The 27,289-nt window shown below is 48.8% G+C and overlaps 1 protein-coding gene across 1 annotated transcript; it reads left to right on the top strand.

The window, feature by feature from the left end:
- The first annotated feature begins 51 nt into the window (after positions 1-51).
- On the top strand, positions 52-27,289 carry LOC115842534 (cleavage and polyadenylation specificity factor subunit 5-like). Its single transcript, XM_060309868.1, is given in 7 exon segments — positions 52-146; positions 13,562-13,624; positions 13,820-13,975; positions 14,934-14,998; positions 25,654-25,778; positions 26,194-26,353; positions 26,356-27,289. Coding segments are annotated over 7 exon segments (1,020 nt in total). The 3' UTR covers positions 26,712-27,289.

Genomic DNA, 27,289 nt, shown 5'->3' with positions numbered 1-27,289 from the left:
GCACCGCGTGACCAGCCGCGCCTCGCGCCGCCCAGGAGCCCCGCCCCCGGGATGACGCAGCCCCAGCCAACCCGGCGGCCCGGCCGGATGAGCCCGACCGCGGCGATCATTGGCCCGCCCCGCGCTGGCGGCCACGCCCCCAGAGGGTAGCCTGTCCACGTGGGGAGGGCCGGCCTCCTCCCTGCGGCCTTGCCCTGGTGTCCTGGCACCTTCTGGCCGCGCCTGCTGGTTAGCGGCGGAGGCCGCGGGGCACCCTCACCCTGCCGCTGGAGGTTGTCAAGCGGGGATTGTAGAGGCCGCGACCAAGGTCATAGTTCCTCCCGCGCGAGCCCAGTTTTACGGAGCTGGCCGCGCCTCAAGCCGCACTTTCAGCGCACTTGCGACCTGCCGCATCCGGAGGCCACACCTGGCCGAGTTCCCTCCCTCCCGTCCTCCCGGTGACGCTGCAGGAGAGCTCGCGCCCCGGGGCTCCGAATCCATTCCCGGCACGTTGTCGCACCTGTGACTTGCCATTGGCCAGACAGGCACTGTCCCTCGCCGGGGGAGGGAAAGGGCTCACGTGGTCGCTTTACTCCAGCAGTCATGCACTTGGGTGAAAACAGACTGAGCAGTCACGAGAACCAGGTCGTCTCCCAGTCATGGCGCAGAGCCCCAGGGCGGCTGCGAGTCGTCAGTTTCCCCGTGGCAGAGCTGCGTTTTCTGCGCCGCAGCTGTGGCGCGTGGGGAAGGACACTGCTCCGGATTCAAATCCTGACTCCTGCTCGCTGCAGCGTGTCACCTTGAGCGACTTCCAGATCTCTCTGACTGCGCTCTCGGGAATGTAAATTGTTAACAATCCCTACCTACCTGGTAGCGGGGATTAAGTGAGTTAACGTGTGTGAATGTGACTAGAACTCAGTAGGAGTTCAGTGAATGCTAATTTCGTCCTGCTCTTTCCGTGAATATTCCTGTTTTAGAATGTAGAAAAGGTTGTAAGGGTGTTCTCTTTGCATCCCGGAAGCTTTCCTATTTTGAGACATTGATTTCTGGTCCCCCTACGTGGTATATAATGTAGTTTTGACATTAGTGAGATTTTCTCTGCACATTTAGGGGCATTTCACTATTTGGCTTAAGTTCAAGACGAACCATTCATGCCAAGGGAGATTAAGGTCATGGTCTCTTGTCAGGGTTGTCGTGAGATTAAAGAATTCCCAACAGAAATATTTACCAGGCTTAGAATGTTCTGGAGCCCTCCCCACCTTTTGCCATCTCTAGCAGCTGGGCACTGATTAGCAGGAACGAAGACGTTGTAAATCGTTGCTATGTCCGGGTCATCTATGGAGGCGTAAACTCCACCGGAGTATCCTCTGACCTGCCTAGAAAATCTGGTGGAGTTATATGAGTAACTTACAAAACTCTAAGTCCGAAGGTCATGTCCAGAAAGAAGAAAGTGCGTGTCCAGGAGCACTGACCCTGGGGTGCAAATCTGATGTAATTCTGACACCTTAAATTGTACTCCTCCTTCCACCTTTACTTCATTTCAAGGTTATGAAAAAAAAATAAAGGACTGGTCTGTTAAAGGTCCTTAGTGTTCTGCCACTGAAAATGATCATTTTCAAAGCAGTTATTAAGGCAATTGCCTGGAACTTTTCCCAGTATGTGTTTTTTGCATTCTGTCCTTTCTGTCTACTTTTGCTGGCCTGTGGTACTAGCTCTTTAAGTGGGCAAACACTTGCTGGACAATGTCTATTGAAGGCCGTGGGGCAGCCGTGGGGCATATCTATCAAGGCAAGAGCACATTCCAGGCCTCCTGGGGTGGGTTGAGGAGAGTGCCAGGGCAGAGATTCAGGAGATGCCCCTTGTGACACAAATGAATTCTGTGAACATCTTCAGGCTCTAGAAGGGTTCTACCCTTCCTCCTTAGGACAACACTCAGAGTGAACCAGGCTGTAAAGGGATGTGGGGGGGTTGAAGGCCGTGTGGGGTGGGGTGGGGTCCTGGCTGCCTCACCTGGGGAGAGAGGATCTGTGGGATACAGCCCTTAGAGACCTAGACTTACCATGGTTGGGACGCCTTATCCTCCCATTAGGGAGAAGAGCTAGGGCTCTGCCTATGGAGAGAAGTTACAGTGCCTTGGAAATGGAAAACGATGGAAAAAATGAGGACCACCAATTCACACACAAATGGCGCTGGTTCTGACCTTACGGCTGAACACAGGAAAGAGGGCAGAGATCTCAATGATAATGTTTCTCTCTTAGAATCAAGGCGTTCTCTGTTAGAATCTCGGACCCTAGCGAAGCCAGTTGGTCTAGTGGTTTAACGTATGGACAATAAAGCCGAACTGCCTGCTCTGCTACTCACTAGTCACATGACCATGGGCAAGTACCTTCTATGCCTCAGTTTCCTCATCTGCAAAGAGGAGAGGTTAAGAGTTGCTACTTCCTAGGGCTGTTGTGAGGACTCAATCAATGTACATAAAGTCCTTTGAGAGGATGTCTACTCCGTGGCTGGTGTGATCTCGGCACTCTTACTGAGTTCAGTATCTAGCTGAAGGCCTACTGTGCAGAGCTCATGTTTAAAAGGAACTATGTGCTACATGGCAGAGTTGCCATCCAGGCCAAGCTCTTTTAGACTTCTCCCATTGCTGATAAAGAATGGGGGGCCACGAGAAACTGGGGCCCTCTGCCGGGGCCCTGGCATGGTGGGATGGGGTATAGTGTGTGCTTCAGGGCACATGAGTGGGCTTGCTGGCCTAGGAGTGAGAGGCCTGGCCTGGCTCAGACCCTAACTGCCCCCAGGATCTTTGGTGAGTCCCTGCCACAGAGCCCAGGAGCTTCAGGGTCCCTTACCCACCCTCATCTCAAAGAGAATTGAACAGGGAATTCCCTGGCAGTCCAGTAGTTAGGATTCTGTGCTCTCATTGCCGAGGGCCCAGGTTCGATCCCTGGTTGGGGAGCTAAGATCCCACAAGCCATGCAGTGCAGCCAAAAAAATAAAAAAGAATTGAACAAGACAGCCTGTCATGTGCCGCTGAACGGCAACCTGGGCACTATGGGTTTGGAGTTTTCTTGGAGATGCTTCCATCTCTCACTGACTCCATGGGTGGAGTTAAATTGTAGAGAGCTGGGAAGGCTGACCCACCAGCCCCTCCAGACCTGCAGAAGCGTGGACAAAAGGAAGAGGCAGTACCACTTCCGCACTTTCTGAGCTCAGAGACGCTTGCAGTCAGAGAAATGCATCTGAGATCACCATTCACTGAGCAGGAAGGAAGCCTCCTGGAAAGGGTCTGCTTCGAGGAGGGGGGACTGCAGTGGGGAATGGGAACACTGTGGAGCCAGACTGGGATCCAGGGAAGTTTCAGAGGCCATCCATTAGGACTTGGATGGGAGAGGGGAGAGGAACATTCAGGGAGAAGAAGATGGGAGCCTTTGAGTAAAGGAAAACCACCTCTTCTCTACCCACCACTCCCCTCCGCTCGACTGCGGTCACAAATGAATGAAGTAGTGGTAATATCTACCACGTTTACTCTGCGCCAGGCAGTTTCAGATGCTCTACATGCTAATGCTCACGTGATGCTCTAATAAACCTCTCTTAACGTACTTTTACCTCATTTTACAGACGAAGAAACTGAGGCACAGAGAATGAAGCAACAGTTAAACCAGTGAAGAACCCCACAAACTTCGAGTCTGTAAGTGCTTTTTCCCTGACTGTCAGTAAGGGCAGAGGCAAATAGGATGCCCTTAGGTGGTAACTCTTCTTTGCACTTAACCCGTTTACTTCCCCCTTCTTTCCTCTTTATTTTTGTTAACTCTGTTGCTTTTACAGCCTGTACTTTAAGCCTCTTCCAACCCTGTCAGAATAGAAAAGGGCATTTCTAGGAGACCTGACTTCAAGATTGCCCTCCCGGGCTTCCCTGGTGGCACAGTGGTTGAGAGTCCGCCTGCCAATGCAGGGGACACGGGTTCGTGCCCCGGTCCGGGAAGATCCCACATGCCGCAGAATGGCTGGGCCTGTGAGCCATGGCCGCTGAGCCTGCGCATCCGGAGCCTGTGCTCCGCAATGGGAGAGGCCACAACAGTGAGAGGCCCGCGTACCACAAAAAAAAAAAAAAAAAAAAAGATTGCCCTCCCTTTCTGCAGAGTAAGAAGAGGCAGGAAGTCAAAGCACATATTCTTCCTAAAAAGTAAGTTGATGCAATGGCCTGACCATGTCTTAGAGTTGCTGAAAACTCTGTTCTCTTTCAGACTTCTCAAGAAAGGAAACGTGGGGGAGTTTCCTTTCTTGAGAAGTCAAGAGTTCTAGGCCACCAACTGGTGGCCTAGTTGCTCGGATTCTGGGCTTTCGCTGCTGTGGCCTGGGTGCAATCCCTGATCAGGAAACTGAGATCTCATGCAAGCTGCTTGGTGCAGCCAAAAAAAAAAAGAGAGAAAAGAAAGAAAGGGAACCTGTCTTGTACCCGGCTGTAGTCAATGCCTACAGAAACAGGTTCAAAATAATGATTCAAGTAAGGACCACACATCACCATCCCACCACCACACTCCCACCTGCTGTGGATGTGGCTGGCTTCCATCGTCAAATATTTCCTCACTCCCCATCAAACAGGACTGGCCACCCAGTATCCGTGGCTCTGCCCCCACGAGGTCCAGGGACTGTTCCGGAGAGAGGGGGAAGGTAGGGGAGGGGCGCTTTCAAGCACCCACACAGACAAGCTCTGATGTGGAGAGCTGCCTCAGGCCAGCATCCCACAGCCATAAAGAGCTGGATTTTGTTTGGCCCAGACAAACGGGTCAGTCTGTTCCTCTGCCAACACAAGGGGTGGGGGACTAGTCCACCCACTCCAGACTTTATGTGCCTCCTTCCGACTGCTCATCCCTGGTCTCTTCCCTTTGGTTTTGAGTTCACACGCTTGGGCGTGTTGTGGCATAGGACCCAGACAGAGGGGGCAGCACCGAAGACCCAACGCAGCCAAAAAAGAACCAAAACGAAACAACAAAAAAAAGAATTCATATTTATCAGTCATTCTATTTAGTTCACAAACTGTGGTCACTAAAAAAACGATCAAGCCCTTTTTTCCTGGACACTTCTTCAGAAAGGCCTCTCCGGAGACCTCACCCAGGACTCCATTTTCCCCAAGGCTCAACTTTCTCAGCTCTTACCAGGAAAGCACGGAAGAAAGGCAACTTGCTGGAAACTCAGGAACTGTGTGTAATGACACTCCTGTGGCAGAAGGGACAAGGGGTCAGCTGGTTGTCACCGTGCCCCTGGACACATGGCTTTAGGCTGAGAAAGTGAGTGGGCGGCAGGATGTGAGTCATCCTCACAGCCCTCCCACAGACTGGGTAGAGGGTAATGGCCTCAGACGCTCCATTGCTTCCGTAGCTCTTCATCCTTTCACTCGCTGAACAGAAGTCTAGCATGGATCTGGCAGGGGAACAAGATTGACCAGCCCTCGCCCTCACAAAACACAAACTCCTCACACCCAGAATTTCACACCGAGGACCAGCCCTGAGCACAACAGCCGAGAAGGCAAAGTCAACCTTCCACCCGCCTCAGACCTCCCCCTCCTGTTCCGGCCCACACAGCTCATCATCCAGGCCACTCTGATTCATCGTTCTTCTCTCAGCAGACATCTCCAGAGCACAGGAGGCTGCCCCCTGCTCTCCATGGGCGTCCCCCAGCTGGCTCAGGGTCCCTCACGCATCTGATCCCCTCAGCAGGAGAAGGCTGTCTGTTAGGGGAGCGACCGGCCCCGCAGGCCCAGAAATTCAGATGTTTGGGGGCTCAGAGGGGCTTCAGCTGTTGGGAACTGCCTCACGGGAGACTGAGGTTCTAACAAAGCCCAGTTTCTTCATTTTCAGTGGGGAGATCCATTTCCAATTTCCCTCTACCTAGAGCCTTGCTTCTCCAAGTGTGGTCTGCAGACCAGCAACAAAGGAGCTGGCAGAACCTCAGGCCCACCCCACCCCAGACCTGCAGAATCAGAATCTGCATTTAAAAAAATTTGTTATTGAAGTATAGTTGATTTACAACGTTGTGTTGATTTCTGCTGACCAGCAAAGTGATTCATTTATACATACACATACATTTTTCATATTCTTTTCCATTATGGTTTATCACAAGTTATTGAATATAGTTCCTTGTGCTATACAGAAGGACCCTGTTGTTTATCCATCCTATATATAATAGTTTGCATCTATTAATCCCAAACTCCCAACCCTCCTCCCACCCCGCTTGGCAACCACAAGTCTGTTCTCTATGTAGAATCTGCATTTTTAACAAGGTCCACATGGGACTCAGAGGCACGTTACAGTTTGAGAAGCAATTACAAGAAGAAGAATGATTCTTGTTATCTGGACAGTTTAGAAACAATATGTTAATACCTTCTTTTTCAGTCGGATGTTGAAAAGCCGCCACTCTTTTCTATCTTAAATCTGATCTTCCTGAGCAAGCACTCCAGCATTTTAGCTACGGGGTAGTTCAGCACCTAGGCTGACTGTCTGAAATGAGAATCCTGCTCTACCATTTCCCTGCTCTGACCTTAGGCAAGTTACCATGCTTCCCTGTGACCCACATTCCTCCTCTGTAAAGTGGAGATAATAGGGTTGTTATAAGGATCAAATAAGTAAAGCGCTTGGCGCATACCTGGCATTTAGCGAGCACTCGATACACTTGGATACTAATTGGATTTGGGTGTCCCCCAATTTTCTATATACTGCACTTACCATCTGTTAAGATGAAATGCTTCTGGAGTTGGTGGTCTCATCCACTATGCACAGATGCTTCCTAGTTTTCTTTCTTTTTTAAAAAAAATGTTTATTTATTTATTTATTTATTAGGGCTGCACTGGGTCTTTGTCGCGGCTCGCAGGATCTTCATTGCAGCCTGCAGGATCTTTTAGTTGCAGCATGTGCACTCAGTTGCAGCATGCATGCGGAATCTAGTTCCCCGACCAGGGATCGAACTCGGGACCCCTGCATCAGGAGCACGGAGTCTTACCCATTGGACCACCAGGAAAGTCCCTGCTTCCCAGTTTTCTTTTCTAAAAGTGACTTTATTCCTGCAGGCAACCTACTGTTACCCCCGAATATATTCATTTCAGGACTGTCCATTTAATTTATTCCATACCCGCCATCTGCAGGGAATTGAACTTTTTCACCGTGACCTTGGGTAATGCCTCTGACGATGATTTCTGAAAACCTTGAATATTTGTGTAGGGCTCTTACCCTCCAGGTACCTTCAAAAGCATTGTTTCATCTTCACAACTGTGTAATGTAGGCAGAACAAGTATTATTACCCTACTGTACAGGGAAATGAGAATCTGAGAGCCCATGGCCACACGGTAAGTGGTGGAGCAGGGCCTGGAATGCTGGCTGGTACAGGATGCCCTGGTAGGCCCTGGATGAATGACTCAAAACCCAGCGTTCTTCCCACCACCCAGGGTTGCCTCCAATGTAAACCAGAGGAGCAACTTTCAGGGGTGAGGCTTTGAGGCCAGATAAGGGAGAGAGAGCAAAAGGAGAGACCTCTGTTCCATTGTCTCCATAAGAATTCATATTTGGACTTCCCTGGTGGCGTAGTGGTTAAGAATCCACCTGCCAATGCAGGGGACACGGTTTCGATCCCTGGTCCAGGAAGATCCCACACGCCGCAGAGCAAGTAACCCCATGCACCACAACTACTGAAGCCTGCGCGCCACAACTACTGAAGCCCGCGTGCCCAGAGCCCGTGCTCCACAAGAGAAGCCACTGCAATGAGCAGCCTGCGCACCGCAACGAAGAGTAGCCCCTGCTCACCGCAACTAGAGAAAGCCCCCTGCGTAGCAACGAAGACCCAACGCAGCCAAAAAAAAATAATTCATATTCATATTTATCAAATTTGCATTCTGACTATTTAGTTCACAAACTGTGGTCACTTAAAAAGCAATCAAGCTAAATAATACGTTCAGATGTTAAAAAATACACCATACATGGTGGGAGTGTAAATTGGTGCAGCCACTATGGAGAACAGTATGGAGGTTCCTTATAAAACTAAAAATAGAGCTACCATATGATCCAGCAGTCCTACTCCTGGGCATATATCCAGAGAAAACCATGGTTCGAAAGGATACATGCACCCCAATGTTCATTGCAGCACTGTTTACAACAGCCAAGACATGGAAGCAGCTTAAATGTCCATGACAGATGACTAGATGAAGAAGATGTGGTACATGTATACAATAGGATATTACTCAGCCACTAAAAAGAATGAAATAATGCCATTTACAGCAACATGGATACCTGAGATTATCATACTAAGAGAAGTAAGACAGAGAGAGACATATCATATGATTTCACTTATATGCGGAATCTAAAAAGAAAAAACTGGTACAAATAAACTTATTTACAAAACAGAAACAGACTCACAGACTTAGAGATTGAACTTATGGTTACCAAGGGGGGAAGGATGGGGGGAAGGGATAGCTTGGGAGGTTGGGATTGACATATACACATTGCTATATTTAAAATAGATAACCAACAAGGACCTACCGTATAGCACAGGGAACTCTACTCAATATTCTGTAACAACCTAAATGGGAAAAGAACTTGAAAAAGAATAGATACACATATATGTATAACTGAATCACTTTGCTGTACCAATACAACATTGTTAATCAACTATATTCCAATATAAAATAAATTTTTTTAATTTTAAAAAATTAAATTAAAAAAAATACACCATACAGAAGTTTCAAGTTAAAAGTGCCCCTACTTAGAACCCCAATTTTCTAATCTAACCCCCAGAATAACTGCTATTAACAGTTCCTTGTGAACTCATGACATCATTTAATATAACTAAATAGGTACAGATTTTTGTATGTCTATCATACCTCAACAAAGTGGTTTCTTAAAAAATTCCTGTGATAGACACATAGAAAGTATGTTTTTCTATAATATAAAATACATACCATGTTTCTTCTTTTAATCAAGTGAAATCCTACCACACAGTTATACAACTGGTTGTTTTCACTTAACATTTTTAGATACTTTGCATATAGAGCTCCCTGATTCTTTTCTCTTAACATTTTTAGATACCTTTGCATATAGAGCTCCCCGATTCTTTTCCCTTAAAGTCTGCATAATAGTCCATCATAAGGTGTATGTGTCCGTGCGTGTGTGTCCTAGCACGGGTGGAGTAGCTGGGTTATAGGCTATGTGAATGTTCTCATTTATAGGGTATTGCCAAACTACGAGTTAGGTGCCCACCTGTAAGCCTATAAGAGAAAATGCCAGTTTCAAGGCTCAGGATGTTTTAGATCTCCTTCGGGTCACACGTGGTCAGTGGCCTAATGGCCCACCTACGTCTCCTTCATCAATATCAATCTCCCTCTTTAGCACCTCTGAACTCTCTGTCAGAATGAGACCTTTTATTTGGGGAGGGGGTTCCCAGTGCACATAGAAGTCATGTTTACGCTATACTGTAGTCCATTAAGTGTGCAATAGCACTGTGTCTAAAAAACAATGTACATACTTTGATTTAAAAAATACTTTAGGGCTTCCCTGGTGGCGCAGTGGTTGAGAGTCCGCCTGCCGATGCAGGGGACACGGGTTCGTGCCCCGGTCCGGGAAGATTCCACATACCGCGGAGCGGCTGGGCCCGTGAGCCATGGCCGCTGAGCCTGCGCGTCCGGAGCCTGTGCTCCGCAACGGGAGAGGCCACAACAGTGAGAGGCCCGCGTACCGCAAAAAAAAAACCTTTATTGCTAAAAAATTCTAACCATCATCGGAGCCTTCAGCAAGTCATAATCCTTTTGCTGGTGGAGGGTCTTGCCTCGATGCTGTGGCCGCTGAGTGATCAGGGCGGTGGCTGCTGAAGGCTGGGGAGGCTGCGGCAGTTTCTTAAAATAAGAAGATAATGAAGTTGGCCGCATCAATCAACTCTTCTGTTCAAGAACACTTTCTCTGTAGCGTGCAGTACCGTTCGATAACATTTTACCCACAGTCAGAACTTCTTTCAGAATGAGACCTTTGGACCCTCGTCCCCAGCAGTAGGCTTTTTTTTTTTTCTCCTTCCAGCTCTTTACTTGTCATTCCTGCACAAATCTGTCTTCCCCTTCACACTGTGCCTCGCAGTGTAGACCAAGACCACTCTCCTTCATCCATCCGTCTTCCCTTCCTGCCCTGCCGTCTCTAGAGCAGCCTCCAGCCCAGCTGTGAACACGCACCTCCTTCCCTGCCCCGGGGGTGTATGTTTGCTTTTCCAGTGAGGTCATCCTCGAAGGCACCTCCTTGCTTGATGATGTTCCTATATCCACAGGGCCTGCTGGCCTGGTGCTCGTTGTGGGGTCCGCGTGGGTAACCAGATCGTGAAGAGACAGACTCTGCCACCGAGAGAACTTTAAATCTGTCGTCACTCGCCACCTCAGCAAAGGCTGGCTGAGAACTTGCCGCCGAGAACTGTGATGATTAACCCAGGCCTCGCCCCGCCCCCCTTCCTCGTGGTTACCCACTTTTACTTCCTGTCTGTCTGCTTGTGCCTGGGGAGCCTAAAACGGGGGCCAATCAGCGGGCTTCACGGACGTTTCCAACCCTCTGGACAATCACTACCAGTTCTAATGGGGGCCCCTGAGAGAGAAAGGAGAGTGGAATCCAGGGCCAGAGGGAAAAGGAATCGATGCTGGTGCTCTGGGTCCCAATGCTGAGCTAAGAACACCCCCGCCTTTCCCCCAAGGTGCCTCACCTGGCCAGCTGCCGACTTCCCTCTGCTGCCCAAGTCCAAGAGTGAGGGGCACAGACAGTGGGGGGACCCAGGGCCGGGCCCGAGATGAGGGGTGAGGGCATGCAGCCCGTTGTGAAATCCAAGCTTGGCGTCTCCATCCACCCCCTCCACCGCGCCTGAGCCCTTTCTTCATTTTATCATCTTTCCGTAGCAGATTCAGTACTTTTCTCACCATTGTCTCCTTCTGCCTTCAAACTTCCAGGACTCTCCTTTTGTTCTTACTGTCACAACCGAGCAGGACCCTACGGCGCTCTCCCAGATACAAAAGCCCCTCCGTGTCCCCCATTTCTTGTTTGTAGAAAAAGGCTTTAGACTCCTAGAACTTCCCTGAGTTCCAGAGCAGGAACAAGGAGTTACTTAGCAGAGAAGTGAAGGAATGCAAAAACAAAGGAAAAGCAGTTAAGAAAAGTAATGACAATAGTTCAGCGAAAAAACAGAGTCCACGTTCTATATCCCAGTCCTAGCCCTATATCCCAGAGTCCTCAAGGGATATACATCACAATGTGACACTACCTTCTGCCAAAACTAAGACCTCCACCGCCACCCCCGCTCCCCCTGCCACCCAGGTGGAGGACAGTGACTACATGCTGAGCCCAGGCAGTAGACCCCAGACTGGTTAGAACCTGAAGGTTGATGATTAAGATTCCCGAAACATCACCCTGTTACCTCACTACCAGCCAATCAGAAGAAAGTCATGCCCCGGCAGTTCTCACCCCAAATGTTGCCTTTCAAAATCCTTCCGTGAAATCCAAGGGGTGGGGGGGGTTTAGGTCTTTTCGCCAGTACTCCGCTTGGCGCCCCGCAGATGAATGCTGTACCTTCCTTCACCACAAGCCGGTGTTGGTATCGGTGACATCACTTGTATCTACCACGAGCTCCTTGAGATAAGGAGCCTCTTCTCCACCGGTGCTGTCTCTCTGATTGTGACATATGTGGCCGTCTTCTCCACACCTGCCAAAACGTCTGCCACTCCCTGGCTCCAGACCCCAGCCTTTGCTCTGCTCCGCTTTTCCTGAATCCTCTGAACTTGATGATGTCAGTGGACCTCTTTCTTAAGGTTGTCCTCTCTGCTCTCCCTCTCCGATTCCATGCCCGTCTTCTTCCCCAACGCCTCTCCCTCTCTCTTCTCTTTTTCCCCCCTCCACATCTCCCTTGGGATTCTTGCTCTAATCCACTGCCGCCCTAAATCACCACCTCCATCTCTGGGTCCACGGTTCTAAATGCCTGCTACCTTTTTCATCCATCAAATGTAACACATTTCAATCAAAATTTCTCAACTTCTCACCCCACCCCAGGCAGCTGCCTTCTCATGACTTCCCCATCTCCGTGATTCAAGAGCTTTGTCTCTGTGATGCTCTGAAGCTTCAAGCTTAGTGTCCTTGGATCCTTCAGCTTGCACACTGCCCGGTCTTTACATCCTTCAAACTTCCTCCCAAATTGGTACCTCTTTTCAGCTCCCACCCCTGTCCCCGCCCCTGCTACCTTCCTTGAACTGTTCTGTGCCACCGTCATTGCTCCCTTATGCAAACACCTCAGAGGTGCCCCCTGCTGCGTGTGGAATGAAGCCCAGCCAGGTGAAACTTCTCCAGGCGGTCCCCTCCGGTCCTTCCCCTTCCTGGAACATTCCTCCCTAGTCTCCATCCCAACATTCCTCTTCCAGCGAGGCTCAGTGTGCAACTCACCTCTGTACATTCCTCTATCATGACCTCCATGGGAGATCTCTCGTCTAAACTCCAAAAGTAGGATGGCTGTCCCACACACTGGGTCTGGCATGCTCAGTCCTCTTGGCCTGTATGTTGGTCTTATTTTCCCAGCCATGTCAGAAGCTCCTGGAGCACCTTTGTGTTTCTTAGGGTGGGGTTGCTAAAGTCATAAGCTCAGTGGCGAGACAAGGCAGGCAAATACAGGAGGCAGAGAGGGGACAAGGGAGATGTGTAACAGAGTGAGAGGGCCTGTGTGGGCCAAACAAAAGCCATCTGCAGGGGAGATGGCCCTGTGGGCCACCAGTTTGAGACCCTCACCCAGGTACCTTGCCCTGGCGGGCTAGTCCATGAATATTTCTTCGATGCCCCAGAGGCAGCAGTCGGTGCCTCAGCATCTAGCAGAAGGAAGAGGGGCAGGGTGACCTGATTTCCTTGGCCCTGGGTAGAAGGAGCCACCGGCCTCAGCAGCCCAGAGGCATCACCTCCCCTTCTCACCCAGCCGGCTGTGCCGCACCTGATGTCAGGTGCTACCCTTTGGCTTGAGCTTCCTGTGAGGTGTAGCCAGCAGGCGCTTTTCTCTCTCACAGACTAAAGAAAGGGTGGCATGCCCCTCCCGCTCATGACCCAGTCAGAGCCAGCCCGGCCCCCGGCACCCAGGGAGCACCCACTGGGCAGCAGCTGCGTCGTCTGAAGCACTGGCTGAGCCTCACGTACGCACTGACCTGGGTGGTAGAAGGACACACAGGGTGGATGTGGGGAGTAGGGGTGGCATGGAGACAGAAGGACCCGGACGGGGACTTCCCTGGTGGTCCAGGGTTAAGACTCTGCGCTCGCAATACAGGGGTCTGGGTTCAATCCCTGGTCAGGGAACTAGATCCCGCATGCCACAACTAAAAGATGCTGCATGCCACAACTAAGACCCGGTGCAGCCCAATAAATAAATAAATGAATAGTTAAAAAAAAAAAAAAAAAAGAAGGACCCGGAGGAGAAAGGCAAAGACAGAGAGAAAGACTTGGGGGCGGGAGTGGGGAGGGGGCTGACAGAGCACAGGGAAACCCAGTTTTGAGTCCTCCCGTGGCCACTCTCTCACACCTGCCCCTCCCCTCACTCTCTCCTCCCTCAGTGCAGCCACTCACCCCTACTCCCCCGCCCCCAGCCTCACCCGGCTTCCAGCCGAGCTACACAGGTGCCCAGACTAATCTGTTAGGCCATGACTTTCACGAAGGCTCCCCGCACGACCAATGCCAGGACACACTCTAGACGGTTCTGGCTGGCCGGGGCCCTTCTCTGTCCATGCAGCTCTCTTTTCCACGGATTCACCACGGGAAAAATCCAGTCGGCCCAGTCTGGCTCTTCACTACCACCTTCCTTCCGCACTCAGAAGGCAACAGGCTCCAACGTCACCTGAGAAAGTTACCGACTTCTCCCAAACCTCAGCTGCTGCCACCTATGTCCCCTCGTTTCCCTCCTCCCAGCAGGCCTGGGTGCAGTACAGTCATCCTAATTCCAAGGCCGAGAAGAAACTGGGGCTCAGAAGGTGCCAGTCGCTTCCCGAAACCACAGGGCTGAGACCCCTCTGTGCTCCTCGCCTGGAGGCCTTCCCACTTTACCTGTCTTGAACACCATGAGCTCCTGAGGAACAAGGGCCAGGTTCTCTTTTTTGTGTGACAAACAAGGCAACAACGAGAGGACGGAGCTAGGTAAACAGTTAAGAGGAACAGTCATTGGTTCTGTGTCTGTTTTTAATCTATCCTGTTGCTGAAATTCATTTAAAAAAAAAAACTGAACTTCGTACCCCTTGGCAGACGGCACGATGCTGTCCTCTTAAAAGGCACTGAAAGAGCAAAGACGCAAAGCAAGTGAGGCCCAGACACAGGCGGCAGCCAGCTGGAATGTTCTGGGATGTTCTCACCCCGGTTCCTTCCTGAGGTGGCGAGCTCTCTATGGAGTGGAGCTCTGTGTTTGTTGTTTCTTTCTGCGTGGAAGATGTGTGATTACCGCCAGCACAGGACCAGCAGAACCGTGACTTACATTTTCCGACGTAATGCGATTTATGTACTATTTATGTTTCACGATCTATGTCATTCCTGACCATCCCCAAAACACTTTCTACCCGGAATATTGGTACATTGGCACGGAAGGTGGAGACACAGCACTGACTGCCCTCCCACGCAGTTTTATACACATCATCTGCTCAGAGCGAGGCACGGCAAAAGGGAAGAGGAAGCTCCAAGGCCCCGGGGTTGGCTTTACCCGCGGCGAGTGACCTGGGTCACATTCAGACCCTCAGTGCCAGGCCCCGAGTTGGCGGTCATCCGCCACTGTAATCAGGGCTCCAGGAACCCCAGTCCTCAGAGACTGCCTCGGCACCAAAGTTCACCCTAAGCCCAGGTTTATCGTCTTGATTTCTTAAGTTGTGAGGTTTCTGGACGAAGTGAAGAGATAACCGAGTTTTGGAAATTCACTGTTGAACTCCAGTCACTGCCCCTGGGCAGCTCCTGCCACGGCCTGCCCTTCCTGCAGCAGCTCCGAGCCTTCGGCCACTCCCGACCCAGCAGCCGTGAGGAAGAGGTGACACCCGCGGACCCCCTGAGAGCAGTCCTTCATCTCTCCTCATTCACACAAGGCAGTCCTGCTGGGTGGCTTTCCCAGGCCAGGGGCCCTCCAGGCACTCAGGTGAGCAGCCAGCCATGTGAAAAGGAATTGCATCACAGGCCAGTGTGATAAGATCAATCAGAGAGGTATGCACGAAATATAAGTGACGCCCCAAGCCAAGTGAGAGGAAGTCTTTGTGAGGCGGAGGTGGCCCTGTGAAAGGAATGAAGGAAAGATAGAAAAGACTGAACGAGAACGCTGCAAAGGGCACGCCCAGGCCCAGGTACTGCCCGGAGTGTGACGTCCAGCATGTATCCACTAACCCTACCTGGGCCTCTGCTTGATAATGAGGCCAAGACCTTTGTCTGCACATCAGAGCTGGCTGAGGCCCTCATTTGTTTACACTTTAATCCTAATCTGATCCTGGCTGGAAGAGAAGCTCTTCTCCTTTCATGCTTTCGAACAGTGGCTTTCCACCTACCAAGTCCCAACAAAGCATTTAGGAATAAAATGAAATAAAAGAGAAAATCTCAAAGCGCATCTAACATAGTAAGTATTGTTTCTTGAAACTCTTATTTCAATTATATACATGTGTGGATGAGTGTGTAAATTGGATCATAATGTAAAAAATATTTCTTACTGAGGTTGTGGTTTTAAGTTTAAGAAACGTTGCTTTAAGGGAAAACATCCATCAACTATTAAACAAATGCTCTCCAGAACTGTATCTTGTTCTAGGGGAGAGAAAAAAGCAAGACTTGGTTCCTGCACTTAAGCTCCGGATCCGGGGGTGAAAAGACAAACACACCACCAGGACAGGATGTGAAAAACCACACTGACAGAGGGGTGTGCCCAGCCTGCCAAGCCACCGCCTTGCCCAGGGTCCCAGTGCTTCCAGCTGGGCGTTGGGGTGTGAATACAGAGCTGCAGGGGTTGGTGTGGCCACCCGGGGCCAGGGGCTTCTCAGCAGGTGCTGGGGAAGGACGCAGGGGCAACGGTGCCAGGCAGGAATGGAAAGATTCTGAGAAGCGGCCAGCTGAGGATGTTCCCCTGTGGGAGATGTGGGATTATTCCTATTGTTTCAAAAAGGGGATGACATGGGGCAGGGGCCGAGGCGGGGTTGGGGGAGGGCAGGCAGCAGCTTGAGGACCAGATGTTGCGTTTGTCCCTGGTTCAAGGATTCTTCGGGTTTGTTTTTTTGTTTTTGTTTTGTTTTTTTGCGGTACGCGGGCCTCTCACTGTTGTGGCCTCTCCCGTGGCGGAGCACAGGCTCCAGATGCGCAGGCTCAGCGGCCATGGCTCACGGGCCCAGCCGCTCCGCGGCATGTGGGATCTTCCCGGCATGTGGGATCTTCCCGGAAGCCCCTATTTTTATTTATTTTTGAAATTTGAAATGTTACAATGGTTCCAAAGACAAGTCAGAACAAAAAGCTGTTTCAGGGCTTCCCTGGTGGCGCAGTGGTTGAGAGTCCCCCTGCTGATTCAGGGGACGCGGGTTCGTGCCCCGGTCCGGGAAGATCCCACATGCCGCGGAGCAGCTGGGCCCGTGAGCCGTGGCCGCTGAGCCTGCACGTCCGGAGCCTGTGCCCCGCAACTGGAGAGGCCACAACAGTGAGAGGCCCGTGTATCGCAAAAAAAAAAAAAAAAAAAAAAAAAAAAAAAGCTGTTTCAGAGAAGTGTCATTCCCCTCATTTACTTTATTCTTTCAATCCTGTTCCCACTATGCCGTGCAGGTAACTAATCTCATTAGGGTTTTTTTTTGTTTGTTCCTTTTTCTGGTCCTTTTTCCTTGAATAAATAGGTTATTGAAAGTTATCTTAGTGGAGGTTATTTCCTCCACTCAAATGATATTCTTAAGACCATGTCCTTTGAGACCAGATTCTCAGGACCCTAGTCATCTTTGCACTTCAGTTTGGGAGGTGTTGCAAGCAGGAGCTCCATGACAATGGGGTTAGTTGGTGCTAATTCTCAAGGGATTAGTCATGGTGAGAATGAGCTGGCGTAAATCCTTGCCCAGGTCCCAAAGGTATCTCTATGACTGATAATGGAGCCACGGCCCCCATTCCTGCTACTTGGGAGTTCCTGCTACTCGGAGGCTGAAGCGAAAGTTTTGTGCCCTAATGAAGCATCCCCACCGAGCCCACCGCGGCCTCCTGAGAGGGCAGCAATGCCAGGCTGCCTGAATAAAAAAATATAAGATTGGATTTTTAGAAAACCACCCTCAGTGGTTTGCTTTGCAAAACCACACTAAGCAAGTGCAGCATCCCTGGGACCTTAGCTCTTGATGGGAAAACAGCACTTTATGCTTCTTATCCTTATTTCTCGGTGAGATCTGAGGAATCAAGGTTGAAAGGTCCCTGGCTACTTCTCCGAAGGACCTCACGTCAAGGAGTAAAACCAGAGTAAATAAAAGTGCACAGCCAGAGGGAGATGGCCAGAGGAAGCGAACGCCACAGCTGGCGGTATTCATTGGAAAAAGCAGTAGGAGGAGAGGATCCTTACTCGGAGTCAGGCTGTCTGCAAGTCAGCTCCGAGGCTGTGACTCACCGCGAGGAAAAGGAGTGCCCTGTATTCCGGGCGAGGCTGCTTACTCCAAACGGGATCGGTGGCCAGGGAAGGAAATGAAGCAATCCAAGAGTAATCAGCAGCTGCGGGGCAGGGCGAGCTGGAAGCCCAAGTCATCCCCAACTACTGTAGCTTGATATTGACCCTGTGCCTCCAAGGGACAAACAACACGAAAGAGACGGGATTCGGGTGAGAAAGGGAGTCGGGCCCTATCCTGGGCAAGTAGTTCCCCCCCCCTTCTGCGCCCCTTAGTTTCTCACTGTAAGATGAAGGGGCAGACCTGGCAGTCAGGACCCCAACTCAGCCCAGGGCCATGTTTTATTTTTTCCCAATTAGAAAAACAAGTGAACGGAGGTGTTTTTGCACAAGGCTGGGCTTCCGGTTCACCATCACCGCTGTAATTCCCCACCGTCTCGCCCTAAATCAGCATCACAAATTGAGGCTCACCGCCTGCCTCTGAAGTTATTTGAAATGGCAACTCCTGGACAAAGCAGCCCCCCGAGTTTTTTTTTTCCAGCTCTGGGGCTCTAGGATTCTATGCCCTGGAAAAAACAGATTTTTGAATAGTGAGTAGAAACGGGGCAAGCAGAATGCCCTGGGATGAGACGGAAATGATCCTTCGCCCCAGTATGCTAGAGAGGGGGATCGTGGCAGGGCGCCAGGGCTGAGCATACGCCATGCAGAAGCGACACAGCTTAGGGAGAATTCAAAACAGCATTTTTTTACAGCCTCCTGGTGCATCCTGTTTCTCTAGGGCTGCCACCGCCGTCAGCAAGTGGGCATCACGCCCAAACTGCAGTGGGCAGTGAGGGATAGGTACCCATCTGTCCGGTTTCCTGAGCAGGTGGCTGGGATCCTGGTGCCCAGGCTCCGGCTGCCCTCTGCTGGGCAAGCACAGAAGCTGCTTCCCAAGGGAAGGAGGCGCCCCTCTCCTGGAGTCCCCGCATCTGGGAGGTGGGAAAGGTCTTCCGCTTTTCTGCCACCTTCCAAGGAAGGCTGGGGAGAGTATCAGTGCCTCCTACAAAGTCTCCAGTAAGACAGTCTCAGGTCACTTAAGTCTTCTGCATTTAATGAGAATGATTTTTCTGACATAGGGTCTGACCCAATGATGTGCCCAATAAATATTAATGGAATAAATAACTAGCTCAGCAGTTACCCAAGGTAGAAACCGCTCCTGGCTTTGTTGGGAGAACATTTCCAGTTTATTGTCCCTCTTTGTGAAATTCCTGTCTCTAGTAGGTCCTTCTACCTGGTTCTCCCAGTTCCAAGCTGCTTCTACTGGAGATCCAACCTGGCCTTCTTCCTTCGGGATCCTGGAGGCTTCTCTCTTCTAATCCCTCAACCCAGCTCCCGGTTCCCAGCGGAGATGCTTACAAATCACGTCGGATCTCGTTCACAGCTTCTCCCCTTTCTCTCCCTCTTTAAATGTTTCCTTCTGTGTCCCTTTTGGACACCGGGATTCTCATCTGGTCTATAGTTCCTTGGACTTAGAGATTTTCTCTTTTTCCCGAAGCAGCCCCAGGCCGGCTTCTCTTTCCCTCATTAATTATTAACTGTTGTTACTTGACACTTGCAAATAACATGGGCCTGGAGAAAGGGCTGGAAAGGACCTGTGGGACCCCCTGGAGTGAGCCTGGGAGAGGGCCTGGGGTAGGGCCTCAGGTCCAGGCCACTTAAGAGTATGATCGGTGAACACTGAACTTTTCTTCAAGCCTGTCTCAGGTGTTAACTAACCAAACCATACTTAAGTGTGTGTGTGTGTGTGTGTGTGTGTGTGTTCCTTAAGTTTTTTCCTATTATGCCTATTTCTCTTACAACTTGTTCTTCCTAATCAATAATAGGGATCTAACTTTTTTTTAAGCTAGGTGACATATGTGGTGTTAAAAAGTAAACTGAGGCATATTACAATTTTTAAGAATTTATTTGAGCAAAAATCGATTCTAATCAGGCCGCACCCAATCTGGCAGATAGAAAGGAGCCCCCAGTAGCTGTACAAAATGAAAAACTTGTATAGGCACAGAGGAGCAGGAACAAGAAGTTATATCGGGCAAAAAAAGCAGATTGGTTTGCAATGTTACTTCCCTTTAGGGGTCGGCAGGCAGAGGTCGACCAGGCAGCTGACCTCCCTAGTGCTGGTCAGGCAATTCCTGATTGGCTGGGCTAAGATTCCATTTCAGGGCGAGCCAAAAGTATAAATAAGTTTCAGTTTGGTGACGTGGGGTTTAGCATGAGCAACTCCATCTTGGGCATGTCATCTTGTTTTTAACAGTTGGTAGGAAAAATTCAAAGGACTGAACAGAGTCAGTAGAAAGTTGTGCTCACTCCCAGTCCTTTCCCCATGTCCCTTGCCCACAGAAAGCCTGCTGCCATTTTCTTGTGCCCTTATAGAAATAGTACTATGAACATACAGACATATGGGTATAGTCAGTCAATATTTACTGAGTACCTGCTATGATCCAAACACTGTTGTTGCCCAAAATATACAAAAATTCTTGCTCTAGGGAACTTGCATTCTGATGAGAGGTGAGGGGATCGGGCAACAAATGCGATAAACCAGTCAAATCTATGATATATGTTGATAAGTGCAATAGAAAAAACGTAAGCAGGGTCAGAGAGCTGGGATGTGGTCCTGACTGCCCTTCCCCTCTGCTGCCCCGGCCACACCCTGAGAACCTGGGGCTGCCCTGGGTGGGTCATGCCTTCACCACACTCCTCAGTGCTGGGGGGTGTGCCCTGCATGACCAGGTGGGGCTGTAGCAGGTCCTGGGGGGTCAGCTGGAGAGCCTCCAAAGCAGGTGATGGGCTGGGGGCTACTCATCTTCGTTTATCCTGGGTCACAGTTTATGAATATTTTTCTGGCTTTAAGTAAATGTTACCAGAATTCTCTACATCAGTAGTTCTCAAAGTGTGGTCTACGGATCAGCAGCTTCAGGACCAGCATCGTCTGGGAACTTGTCAGAAATGCAAATTCTTCAGCCCCCTCCCCCAGTCCCACTGGGTCATATACTCTAAGGTTGCAGTCCCGAAATCTGTGGGGTTTTTGTTGTTGTTGTTTTGTTTTGTTTTTTGGTCGCATCACACGGCTTGTGGGATCTTATTACCCGACCAGGGACTGAACCCAGTTCCTCAGCAGTGAGAGCTCGGAATCCTAACCACTGGACCACCAGGGAATTCCCACTGAAATCTGTTTTAAATAGCCATAACATCTGCTCTACAGAAATGCTTTACCAATTCACATTCCTAACAGCTATGGTCAGAAGCACACATATTCTAGAGCTATGCAGTGAAAAAAAAATCTTTTCCAAATTAAATCCTAGGCTAGGGATAGAGATTATATATTAGCGAGTAAAAGATAAATCGACTTTAAATGGAGTATAATCTATAAAAATTTTGAATCATAAACATAGAAGTAAAAGATAAATCTTATAGCTCAATTATTTGAAAATAAGGATCAATTCATTTGATTCTTGGGGACTTACTCTAACCAATTTGTCATGTAAGAATATTCCTTCAACTTGATGGGTGACCTAGTCCTGAATTCCTACCCCTAAATTCTATGTTATTAAAAAACAACAAAAGTTGGAAATAAATGAGGAATAATTAAAAACTGACAATGTGGGTTGTTAAAATACAAATAAACATAATATACATTTCTGTTCCTCTTTACACTTTCCAGAAGAAGAAGCGAGTGGTATTGATGGTCGTTAGGCTATATTCTAGGCAGTGTGGAAAGCACTTGGTACGTAATTTTATCACAGCAGCACAAACAAGAAACTATCAGAAGAATATTTTTGGCTTTCATTTACCGATGAGCACACAGGCTCAGGAAGCTTAAGGATCTTGCCTGGTATACACCTAGCAAATGAGAGGATCTGGAATTGGATTCTTTCATCTCAGTCTGTGCTCATTTTACTGAAAGCCACATTTGTAGATAATGGTGCTTATCTGAGCCTAATCCCTGGAGTACTAGGATTCTTTGGACAGAGAGGCTTAGGGCGGTCAGGGGGAAGATAAGTCTTGGCCAGAGTCCATCTCACAGAGGGTCACGTGGGATCCCAGACACACCTTGTGGCTATTTGGCCAGTCTTGCTTCCCTTACCAGAGGAATAATGTCTATTATGGTAGGAATGGCCAGTCGGAGTCCTGGAAAGGGCCTCCTACAGCCAAGATAATAACCTAAAAACAATTCCGTGCCCCGGAGGACATTGCAGAAATTAGTTCCATAAAGATCTGAAGGATGCAGGGCTAGTGATTCCTACAGCATCTGCATTTACCTTACCTGTCTGGTCAGTGTCACAGGCCAGCGGTGGTGGGGAATAAAGGTCAGTCAACACAGACACCCTCTGGGTGTGGAATTGCCTACCTCCGCCCTTAGCACTTTCGCCAGGAGAGAGGGCACCCACACTCAGGGGGAGGGAGTTACACAGGGAAGGCATGTACAGCAGGGGGTGGACTCTTGGGGGGCCACCTCGGAATTCGGCCTGCCACCCCTCCTCCCACTTAGAGCGTGGCTGCCAGCTCTAAGCTGTTTAGCTGCGTCACAGCCTGGGCGTCATCCATGGTGCCACGCTGGACCCCTTTTGTCTTGGTGTCGCCCTGCACAAGGGCCACAAGGATCTGGCACCTCTGACTTTTCACTTTCACTCTCTGTGTGAGTAATAAACTGCCTAATCTGAAAATGGGCTCGTTCTTTCTTTCTTTCTTTTTTTTTTTTTTTTGTGGTACGCGTGCCTCACTGTTGTGGCCTCTCCCGTTGCGGAGCCCAGGCTCCGGACACGCAGGCTCAGCGGCCATGGCTCACCATGCCCAGCTGCTCCGTGGCATGTGGGATCTTCCCGGACTGGGGCACGAACCCGTGTCCCCTGCATCGGCAGGCAGACTCTCAACCACTGCGCCACCAGGGAAGCCCCTTATTCTGGTTTTTTTGTACTTAAAAAAAATCTCAAAATAAAACACTAAACTATAAAAGAAAGAAAGAAAGAAATCCTGAGGTTTAGGAGTTCCCTGGCGGTCCAATCGTTAGGACTTGGCGCTTTCACTGCCGTGGGCCCAGGTTCAATCCCTGGTTGGGGAACTAAGATCCCACAAGCCTCGAGTTGCTGCCAAAAAAAAAAAAAAAAATCCCGAGGCTTGAAGCATCATCATTCCAGGGGCCAGGTAATAACGGAGTCCTGGACCAGGCCTCCTTAGTGAGTCTACCATGTCCATGGAGCCACCTGATGGTCATTTCCCCAATCCACAAATACAGAATTGCAATGGACATGCTTGACAGCTAGAAGAACCCCTACATGGTCCTTAGCCTGTGGAGAAGAGCTATGGCAGTGGGCAAGGTCAAGTGGAAACCTCTGAACCTGCTTCCCCTGACCAAAATCATAACTCACAAATAATCCCACATCCTGGGGGGGAGGGGAGTTGTGCCACCCATAAAGATGAAGGAATGTAGAGGTGAAGGTGCCTCTCAGACCCCTCTTTAATCACATCCACTTCAAGCACAAACCAGATGTATCCTAGCAGAAGACAGTGGACAACCGCAAAGGCAGCCAAAGAACAGCCCCAGTGTTCACAGCTGCCTCGCAGAAGAGGTACCCAGGTGTCTTCCTCAGGCAGAGGAACAGCATATCAGGGATGCAGTATGGGTCAGTGATCTGGCAAATTGCTCTTCTGCATCCTTATCAGAGCCATTTGCAGCCTTGCCCCAAGGCATAAATCTCCCACCTTCTGGTTCTGGTCAAAGAGGGCTTGGGGTGGAATTAGGGTCCCTGAGAGCACATCAGGGTTAGGTTAAAAAAAAAAAAATCATGCAGTGTCACGAGCAGGGGTAGAACAACCAAAAGTGTTTACAAGGAATTGCATTCACATGCAACGCTTTTGGAACACAAACTCTACGAATTTGTGTTCACTTCTGGTACCCCTTCTCCTCCCTCAGGATGGACTGGGCAAGAGACCGTAACAACAACAATGAAAGGGGTTCATTCTGCAGGTCTTTTAGTCTATCTCCCAAGACCCAGCTTTCTCTCCTGCCCTGGGGCCTGATCACATCCTGTAGACATTTGCATTTATCATGTAAAACTTCCTCCCCAGCCTTTCTAAACAGGAAACCTGTTCCTTCCAGCCTAAAATGAAGCTGGGACCTCCAGCCTTTTCCTGCCTCCCCACCTGTTGGCCCTTAAGCTCTCCTCCCACCACCGCCAGCATTCCAGGAGTCCTTGACCCTCAGCCTCTGAGATTTAGCCTGTGCCGCGCACATTTAACCTGCCCTGAGGCATTAATGTGAGTCCAGCAGACACAGGCAGATGCTTCAGAGCTGCCCAATTTCCTCTAAAGAATATTTTCACTTTTCTTCCTGGAGACAGCTTCTTGCTTATTTTCGGGCGTGAGTAATCTTTCAGGCAGTCAAGTCATGAGTTCTAATAAGCAGGAAAGTCTCTGGTTATTTAACAACCTAAGGTCTCCTCTTACTGTGTATTCTCTTTCTCCATCGTTTGTGCACAAGTACTTCGATCGGCAGTTAAGTCTGCCCATAGGGGAGTCGACTGTATTCCTCATACTACACCATTTTATATAAGTGGCTTGAGCATCCCCAGGGGCTCCTAGAACCAGTCCCCCCAGGAAAGGACTACAGAGGGTGTGCCCCCAACAGAACTTAAGGAGATTCTAAAGAATGTACTTTGGACAGGAGGAAAGCAATCCAGAAAAAAGATCAGAGATGCCGGAAAGAATGAAGAACATTGACAGTGTAGAACAATAATACTGTCCGCTGGGCTTAAAAGAGCAAGATGAACACGTAAGAGGGAGAGGAAGTGAGGTTCATATATTCAAATATCCTTGTGTGGTTTGAAGGACCGTAAAGCTATTCATTGTAGATTTTACTAAGTTAAATAGGAATGTCAAAATATCAGGGTAAAAATTATTAAGCTGAAAATATGTCCCATACTTGTAAAAATTAAGAAAGTAATTAGAAAGAATATTTAATTGATCCAAAAAAAGCCAGAGAGGAATAAAAATAGAAAAGAAAGCACAAAATAAGATGGACAAAATAATCCAAAGAGAGCGCTGATTACCATATAAATTGTAAAAGAGTATATAAAATACAAATAACTAAAAACATTAATTTAAAAAGGACAAGAGGGAACTCCTTGGAGGTCCAGTGGTTAGGACTCGGTGCTCTCACTGCAGGGACCGGGTTCGGTCCCTGGTCAGGCAACTAAGTTCCCACAAGCCACTCGGCCAAAAAACAAACAAAAAACAGATTGTCAGAATGGATTATAGAAATCGTTATACTGCTGACAAGAAATATCTAAAGGTTTAATTTTCAGAAAGATCTAAAGTAGAGGAATGCAAAAGGATATACTTGTATTTAGACACACTAAGGGAAAGAAAGCAGATGTAGCCATGTTATTATCAGGCAAAATAGAATTTAATGCAAAAAGCATTACTACAGATAGAGAGGATCACTCCATTATGATAAAAGGTTTATTACGCCAGGAAAATAAAGCAAATACAAACTTGTGTGAACCTAACTAAATAGTCAAAATACTGTATATAAATGAAAATGGACAGAACTACAAAGAGAAATTCACAATGCTACTCTCCATGAATTTTTTTTTTTTTTTTAATTTGGCTGCCCTACGTGGCTTGTGAGATCTTAGTTCCCCGACCAGGGATTGAACCTGTACCCTGGGCAGTGAAAGCGGGAGTCCTAACCATTGGACTTCCAGGGAATTCCCTCCATGGGATATTTGACACATTACTTTCTGCAATATTCAGATCAAGACGTTACTCTATTGACTAAACTCTGCAACCAAGAAGCTTAACTTTGGGGCAGAAATAGAACAACAGTGAATCTCATAGGGAGCATTTATGAAAAAAGATCCCACAATGTTATTTTCATCAGATCTCAAAAGACTGATTCACTCTCTGATTCAATTAAATTAGAAAGTATTAACCAGCTCTTGCACTCTCCAGTTAGTGAAGGGCGGCGGCTGTTCCGTGGAATGCAGATAACCTCTGCCGGCACAGGGAACATCTCCCTGCCTCTCCCTTTCCCCTTGCCTCCAGTGCCCGAGCTCGCCAGCATGTCCGTGGTGCCACAGACGAACAAGGGCAAGATTCTTGCCAAGAGAATTAATGTGCCTAGCAAGTATATTAAGCACTCTAAGAGCCGAGATTGCTTCCTGAAATGTGTGAAGGAAAATGATAAGAAAAAGAAGGAAGCCAGATAGAAGGGTACTTGTGTTCAACTGAAGCGCCAGCCTGCTCCACCCAGAGAAGCACACGTCGTGAGAACCAATGGAAAGGAGTCTGAACTGTTGGAGCCCATTCCCTATGAATTCATGGCATGATGGGTGTAAAGAAAATAAAAGACTTGGACTCTACAATGCTTCTCTTAATTGACTGGAAATGTTGTGTCCCCTCCCCCAAAGAAATATTTAAAGCACATTTTAATTGTGTTCAAATTCAGTGGGTGACGTCTTTATTTTTCAAATGTAGTGGTTTTGCCTCCTGAAAGATGTGAGGTAGTTTGTTGTGCGATAACTCCATTGGTTAATAAACGGCCAGATATTATTTATAAAATAAAATAATAATAATTAAAAAAAGAAGTACAGCTCTGTTGCAGCCAGATTTCAGCGCATGAGTGAGGAACTTGATAAAATTGGCAAGAGGAGGACTGTAGAAGGGGTTTTGACTGTCCCTGAGCACCGGCTACCCCATGTGTTGCTGCTACAGCTGGGAAAAACTTTCTTCAAATTACCTGGTGGTAGCTTAACATAGGAGAAGATGAAGTCGACGGACAAAAATGCTTAATGACAGAGCTATTGGGTCGTCAAGATGGAGTCCTGCAAGACTGGGACATTGATGACTGCAATGGTAACTGGTGGAGACCAAATTTTGAACCTTCTCAGTATCCATATATTCCTGCACATATTACAAAACCTAAGGAACATAAGAAGTTGTTTTTGGTTCAACTTCAAGAGAAAGCCTTGTTTGCAGTCCTTAAAAATTACGAGCTGGTAGCTGCACCACTGTTTGAACTGTATGACAATACACCCAGATATGGACCCATCATATCTAGTCTCCCCCAGCTTTTGAGCAGGTTCAGTTTTATACACAACTGAATTCCTGCGCAGCAGAGAAGTAAGAGAAGCCGTCTTGGTGGGGAAGGATAAACTGGGAGATTGAGATTGACATATACACATTATTGTATATAAAATAGATAACTGGGTTTCCCTGGTGGCGCAGTGGTTAAGAATCTGCCTGCCAATGCAGGGGACACGGGTTTGATCCCTGGTCCGGGAAGATCCCACATGCTGCGGAGCAACTAAGCCCGTGCGCCACAACTACTGAGCCCGTGCGCCACAACTACTGAAACTCACGCACCTAGAGCCCGTGCTCCGCAACAAGACAAGCCACCACAATGAGAAGCCTACACACCACAAGGAAGACCCAAAGCAGCCAAAACAAGATAACTAATAAGGACCTACTGTATAGCACAGGGAACTTATATATTTATTTGTTTGTTTGTTTGTTTGCGCCAGGTCTTAGTTGTGGCAGGTGGGCTCCTTAGGGAACTCTTCTCAATACTCTGTAATAACCTATATGGGAAAAGAACCTAAAGAAGAGTAGATATATGTATATGTATAACTGATTCACTTTGCTGTACAGCAGAAACTAACACAACATTGTAAATCAACTA

This window comes from Globicephala melas, chromosome 12 (assembly GCF_963455315.2).
Source record: "Globicephala melas chromosome 12, mGloMel1.2, whole genome shotgun sequence".
NCBI lineage: Eukaryota > Metazoa > Chordata > Mammalia > Artiodactyla > Delphinidae > Globicephala > Globicephala melas.
This window is presented reverse-complemented; position numbering and strand designations above follow the sequence as displayed.